Source organism: Alosa sapidissima, chromosome 16 (genome assembly GCF_018492685.1).
Source record: "Alosa sapidissima isolate fAloSap1 chromosome 16, fAloSap1.pri, whole genome shotgun sequence".
NCBI classification, from domain to species: domain Eukaryota; kingdom Metazoa; phylum Chordata; class Actinopteri; order Clupeiformes; family Clupeidae; genus Alosa; species Alosa sapidissima.
In genome coordinates this window covers 1,992,396-1,999,895 of record NC_055972.1, presented here as the reverse complement: position 1 = coordinate 1,999,895, position 7,500 = coordinate 1,992,396, and the positions used below count along the sequence as shown (strand labels likewise).

The following is a 7,500-nucleotide window of genomic DNA, read 5'->3' as shown; positions in this document are numbered from 1 at the left end:
ACATATACACACACTCACACACATACACACACACACACATACACACACACATACACACACACTGTCTCACACAAACACAAACACCTTCTCTGGCCTCCCAGACACACAGTTGCACACATTGTCTTTCTCTCTCTATCTCACACTCACACACATACACACACACCCCCTCACCACCTGCCTGTGTCTGAGTTTTCTTAGTAGCTTGACCTGTGACCTGCAGTGCCTGATGCACGCGCATCACACACTCCTAGGACAAACACAAGCGCAACACATGCCCTTTGAAACACACACCTTTAACCCCCACCAACCACACACACACACACATGTTATACAGTCCCTAACACACTAATACACATCCACACTCCAGGGCTTAAACAAGTACTGTTTTTTAATGGTTCACAGGTTTGTCATGATAGCTGTCTACTAGTTGCTATGTACCGGTACAGTGCTAATGCTAACATGCTGACATTACTGCCTTGATAGCTAGCGTTGCTAACATCACTGCTTTGATAGCTAGCGATGCTAACATTACTGCCTTGATAGCTAGCGATGCTAACATTACTGCCTTGATAGCTAACGATGCTAACATCACTGCTTTGATAGCTAGCGATGCTAACATTACTGCCTTGATAGCTAGCGATGCTAACATTACTGCCTTGATAGCTAGCGGGTGATTCATATTTAGATGGTTATCCAGAGCAGACCTGTTCTTATTGTTCTTTAATACAGCTGTACACAACACACACACACACACACACACACAACACACGCACACACAAACATACACATAGATGGTTATCCAGAGCAGATATAGCTGTACACATCATACATGTCACTGCGGTGCAGGGTCTCGTTTTCAGTGCAGTACATAGAAATGTCTAACCTGTTTAGCCTTTAGCCATTCTGTCCATGACACATAGCGCAAACACACACACACACACACACACACACACACTTGTTGCTGCCTTGCTCCGTTCCTCTCCCCTGAGGCCTATAGGATATTAATCAGCCTGTCGGAGCAGAAAGGAATCCAACAGCTGAATTCACTAGGGACAAACAGGGACTCCAGACAGGGGCGTTATTAGGGGTGTGTGTCTCCCTCAACCCCCACGTAGTCATCTAAAAGATGAACAAATACCAGCAACAGAGACAAATCAGTTCTAACTACTGATTAATGATGCTGGCGGCGGGCTACGCGCGCAAGATAGCTACTGACCAATGATTCTAGCAGCGGGCTACACACGCAAGATAGCCTTAACAAAAATGAGGTCGCAAAATGAAAGCAGATAGACAAATCTACAACACGCGTGCCGTTTTCATGCGCACAGAACAAAGAGCATGCACAGGTCTTGCAAACGATTGTTGGTTTCTGGTGGTAGCTTGCTAATTACTGAAGAAAGACTTGTGGTTATGGATATAATGAACGTTCTGAAAACAAAAAGTACTACAGTTGCACAGTGCATGCTACTTGGAAGGCACAGCAAAGAAAAATATTCAAACAACAATATGCGTTTTTTAACTCAGAGTAATCAGCTCGGTGCCAAAACTCCACTGGCCCACCGGGAATTTGTGAATTTCCCGACTCTCCCGATTACCACTCCGCTATTGATCAAAGCAATGAGGAGCAGGATAGCAGTGGAGGACTCTCCTGTTGCTGTATCAGCAGATGAGAAGGGTCTCAGCGTTCCACTGACCTGACTGGCTAGGCTCACAGGTTGGTGAAGGAGAATGCTTAATCGTAGCCAGCTAGTTGAGCACAGTGATTCTATGCTTTTATGAGAAAGCACAAATTTCCCTAGCAGACCTTTACAAAATCTCACTGCTGTTTAAATCATCATAAAGAATACTAACACCAAACAATAATACTAACACCTAACAATAATAACACCAAACACACCTGAGGGGTATTTCACAAAGGCAGAATTAAGACATCCAAGATAAGTGAGAAAGCGAGGTTTGACATAGCGTTGTCTGGTCATCCTAGCTCAACTCGTTTCACTAACGCCAATCCAGGATGAGTAGGAGCGACTATGTCAAGCCAGGTGTAAGTAATTCAGGATGTGTGCGCGTTCTCGTTTCTGCTCCAAAGTGCCCACGGTTGGAATAAAAAAGACGCGGAAAATAGCGTCATTCACACAAAGTGAACAACCGCTTTTGATATAGACTAACAATAAAGTAAAGTTGTCCTTTTTGGAATGGGGAATCATGGCTATTTCTGTAAAACAGCAAAAGTAGGCGTGGTAGACCAACTGAATGCAAATTTACGTATGCACCCACGTGTGAGTGCTTCCTTGTCTCGGTACGCAACATCATTAAGAAGGCGCTTGCCCCTGCAAAGATGCACATAGTATGATATACCTTAATATTATAGTTGAAAATACCTTCGAAAACTTGCCCCCCCCCACTTCAAATCAACTACAGTAGGCTATTCATCAAACGTCTATCAATAAAATAAGCAAACAATGAGTACCTTGGCCTATGTTAATAATTATAAGGCTATCACAATTAAAATAATAACCATATGTTAGTAGGCAGACAATCTGTTTTGTTTTGAAGGGCCGTGAGTGTTCGACTCCCATGCCGGTGTGTGTCGAGGTGGCGGGTTCGAGGATTACGAGCTCTGTTACACATGGCCATGTCCATTTTCCTTGTGAGTTAAATGTGTTCATGAACATGTCTGGATAACAGGGTAAGGTAACAGATCATGAATGCGTATTTTAGGCATGGTATAGGCCCTATTCTCGGACTGAAAGTCTGCAGAAATTCATTACTTAACAATATTTCCAAAACATTCCTGGGGGTGGCACCCCCGAACCCCCGCTAACTTTTAAGCTAAGCCCCGAATGTTTTGAACTCTTGGTAACGCCCAATTGATCACAAGCATAACTAAAGCATTTATTTATTTATTCATCTATTTATTTATGGGGGGGGGGGTATCTGTCAAGAGGAGAGGAGAAAGAATAAGAGAACGGAGAGAGAGAGAGAGAGAAAGAGAGAGATAGAGAAAGAGAGAGATGGAGAGAGATAGAGAGAGAGGGAAAGAGTGAGAGAGAGAAAGAGAGATCCATTGCGCTGTGGAGGTTTTCTTCCATAGATACAATTCTATTTCAATTCAATTCAACAAGCTTTATTGGCATTAATGTAAATTTTACAGTGTTGCCAAAGCATTCAATACAGCAATAATAGTAATATAGATAATAATAGTAAAACAAGTAATGATAATAATAATAATAATAATGATAATAATAATAATAATAATAATAATAAAAATAATGAAAATAACACCTGGCTATTAAATGAACAGAAAAAAAAAAACTATGGATTATTATGTTACTCATCATGTAACATGGGCTGTTCTCTCAGGATGTGGCAGGATTGGAATGTATTCAGCAGCTAGGTGGACACAACTGTCTACTTCCCCCAGGAGGAATGATAGTTTTTGTTCACTGTTTGTGTCAAGAAATTCGGGACAGATATCTGCGATTTTAGTAAAATATTCGTCCCTTATAAGTTTGTATAATTTGCATTCAGTTAGAAAATGTTATGTTGGTGGCCAAATAATTTATATAAAGGTTAAATAAAGTCGGACTAAAGTTTTCCCCCCCAATTCCGCTATTAATTAATTTTAACATTAGTCCCTCGTTCCAAATTGAATCAAACGCTTTGCTGAAATCTATGAAGCAGCCAAATAATTTACCTTTTTTAAATTTTTTTACATGTTCATCAATTATTGTTTGATAATAAGTTTGTTAATCTGTTGTTTAGAATTCCACAAAAAAGTTTTCCAAGGTTGCTGCCTTGTGATATACCTCTGTAATTATTTGGATTAAATTTGTCGCCTTTTTTATGAATTGGAGTAATGTGGCTCACTTTCCAATGATCTGGAAAGTGGCCCGATGATCGAATCATATTGAATAATCAAGATTGCGCCTCTTAATTTAGTTGTGCTGTGTTTCAACATTTTATTGTAGATTCCGTCAGTGCCGCATGATTTTTTGTTTTTGAGGGATTTTAACTTTGTTTTTAATTCGTGCATGGTTATAGTAGAGTCTAATTGATTTAATTTGTCCTTTTCTGTTTGTTCAAGTTTTTCCAGTTTATATTTGACGTTTTTTTTGTTCAGGATTTGGATATTTTTTTTCGTACAATTTTTCAAAATGTTCTGTCCATTTTCTGCCATCCACAAGGGGGATGGAGTTTTCTTTTTTAGTTTTATTGAGGTTATTCCAGTGATCCAAAAGGTGTTTTGATCTAATGCATCTTCAATTTGTTTTAATTGTGTATTTACATGATTAGTTTTTTTGTGTCTTAGTAAGGATTTGTATTTCTGAAGGGTGTTATGATGTTGTGATCTAATCTCTTGATTTATTGGGTCTCTGTGTTTTTTATTTGCACATATTCTCAGTTCCTTTCGCAGTGATCGGCCGTCTCTGTGTTTTTTATTTGCACACATTCTCAGTTCCTTTCGCAGTGATCGGCCGTCTCTGTGTTTTTTATTTGCACACATTCTCAGTTCCTTTCGCAGTGATCGGCCGTCTCTGTGTTTTTTATTTGCACACATTCTCAGTTCCTTTCGCAGTGATCGGCCGTCTCTGTGTTTTTTATTTGCACACATTCTCAGTTCCTTTCGCAGTGATCGGCCGTCTCTGTGTTTTTTATTTGACCACATTCTCAGTTCCTTTCGCAGTGATCGGCCGTCTCTGTGTTTTTTATTTGACCACATTCTCAGTTCCTTTCGCAGTGATCGGCCGTCTCTGTCTCCATTTGTTTGCATTCGTATTCTTTCTTTTTTTAGTAGTATATAATTTACTTTCCTTAAAGATCTTTTGGCCACGGTAGAGAAAATTGTTGTTAATCTTTCAGTGGCTAAGTTGATGTTTTCTTTATCATTTTCGAATTTGGTGAACAGGATGGAGGATCATGTTTTCTATTTGGATGCAGTTTAATTGTGTTTTAAATTGTTCCAGATGGTCATTGTTCCATATGTATTTTACGGGGAGTGGGTGTAGCGCTGATGTAGATTGTTGGTGTTCAAGATTAAGGTTAATTTTTAGACTAATGGTGATGTGACTATGGTCCGATAAAGGCAGCTGTGGCATCTCCATGAAATAATTTATTTGATTTGGGTCTAGGTCTGTTATAGGGCAGCCGTGGCCTACTGGTTAGCACTTCGGACCTGTTGCCGGGTTGCCGGTTCGAACCCCGACCAGTAGGCGCGGCTGAAGTGCCCCTGAGCAAGGCACCTAACCCCTCTGCTCTCCGAGCGCCGCTGTTGAAGCAGGCAGCTCACTGCGCCGGGATTAGTGTGTGCTTCACCTCACTGTGTGTACACTGTGTGCTGTGTGTGTTTCACTAATTCACGGATTGGGATAAATGCAGAGACCAAATTTCCCTCACGGGATCAAAAGAGTATATATACTTATACTATAGCATAATCCACCACACTGCTGCCCAGGGATGAGGAGTAAGTGTATTTGCCCAGAGAGTCACCCCTTGTTCTGCCATTGACAAGGTACAGACCCAGGGTTTTACAAAGTTGTAGAAGTTCCTTGCCATGTTTATTGAGTATATATGATATATATGATGAGTATATATATGATACTCTATATCAGTTTACTTCTGTTTTCCAAAAGAAGTAATAATCTCTGACCGACCAAAGCAAGCAATCACACACACACACACACACACACACACATACACACACACACTTGTCCTTGCCTGATCAGTGGCAAAGTGAGATAACCTCTGGCCTGTGATGCAGTGCCCATTTACATGCCATGCTGCACACTGAGGCTCATAGCGCTTGGACGTGGTGTGTGTGTGTGTGTGTGGTTGGATGTGATGTGATGTGATGTGTGTGTGTGTGTGTGTGTGTGGTTGTGTGTGTTTGTGTGTGTGTGCATGTGAGAGAGTGTGAGCATGTGTGTGTAAGTGTGTGTGTGTGTGTGTGTGTGCGTGTGTGTGTGTGAGAATGTGTGTATGTGTGTGTAAGTGTGTGTGTGTGTGAGAGAGTGTGTGTGTGAGAGTGTGTGTATGTGTGTGTAAGTGTGTGTGTGTGTGTGAGAGAGTGTGTGTGTGTGTGTGTGTGAGAGTGTGTGTATGTGTGTGTAAGTGTGTGTGTGTGTGAGAGAGTGTGTGTGTGTGTGTGTGTGAGAGTGTGTGTATGTGTGTGTGTGTGTGTGTGTGTGACAGATCTTACCTTGAGCTTTTGTTCCCAGAGGGCTGAAGAGTAAGCAGCAGCCTCCATAGAGGAGCAGGAGGGTCAGAGAGAGACGCTCAGACACACACATTCTACCGGCCGACCGCCTCCACTGACCTGCAGGAAAACAGCCCCTCCCACTGACCTGAGAGGAGAGGAGAGAGGGAGGAGGAGAGGAGAGGAGAGGAGGAGGAAGAGAGGATGGAGAGAGGAAAGGAGAGGAGAGAAAAAGACAAGAGAGGTGAACACAGACATCTTGCACACCATCCTCCCAGTCTTTCTGTCTTACACACACACACACACACTCTCACACACACAGGGAAACCTGATCATCCACACAGTGAACAGACACTTGCATGCTCAATAATTAAGAGCAGTGCATGAATTTTTTATGGAGGACATTTACAGGACAACCACGCCCCCTTCCCACCTGAGACATCCCTACGGGACACTATGCTCGCTTCCTGACTCACCTGAACAGGTAAGAACATCTCACAGAGTCCCTAACGCACTGCAGGTCTAGTTCCAGCATAGAGCACCACCAGTCGTGTCCCAACACCCTTTAAAGCACATCCATGACAGGGTAACCACATGTCCCAACACCCTTTAAAGCACATCCAAGGCTACTGCACACTAGCCCAGCTCCTTAGCCACTACGCTACCACAGGCTACTGCAGACTAGCCCAGCTCCTTAGCCACTACGCTACCACAGGCTACTGCAGACTAGCCCAGCTCCTTAGCCACTACGCTACCACAGGCTACCATAACCTATAAGACTAGAATAGATTGGTTATGAGTGACCACTCGCCAACAAGACTAGAATAGATTGGTTATAAGCAGAGCCAGACAGTAACGGAGTACATTTTCTTGAGTACAGTACTTGAGTACAGTTTTGAGGGATCTGTACTTTACTCGAGTATCATTTTTGGGGAGTACTCATGAATTTACTCAAGTACATTTGAGAGGCAAATATTGTACTCTTTACTCCACTACATTATAACCGTGAGTACCCGTTACTTCTTCTAAATAAAAAGGTAAAAGCAAAAATCTCGGAAACCCTCAATTTGTTGTTTCCCTCTCAAACGTGATTGGACTGTGCAGGCGCCAATGATTGGGACAGCCTATCAGCAATCACCTTCAGCTTTCCGCCAAAGTCAACTCCATGGTCAGATTTAGATAAGAGACGAAACCATAGATGAAACAATGGATGAAGACGCAAAAGGTCCATCCCGGGAATGTGCCAAAATCAAATGACTTGATTTTACTTTCAATTCCTTTTACATTCTCCAAGGTATTAACAT

The 7,500-nt window shown here is 42.1% G+C and overlaps 1 protein-coding gene across 2 annotated transcripts in view; it reads right to left on the bottom strand.

The window, feature by feature from the left end:
- The window catches only part of dlk2 (delta-like 2 homolog (Drosophila)), a 40,398-nt gene that overhangs the window by 18,408 nt on the left and 14,490 nt on the right, over positions 1-7,500 (bottom strand). For both annotated transcript variants that reach the window (XM_042066485.1, XM_042066486.1), the window contains exon 2: positions 6,200-6,344. In XM_042066485.1, the coding sequence (XP_041922419.1) occupies positions 6,200-6,290 (91 nt within the window). In that variant the 5' untranslated portion in view covers positions 6,291-6,344. The remainder of the gene's footprint in view (positions 1-6,199; positions 6,345-7,500) is intronic.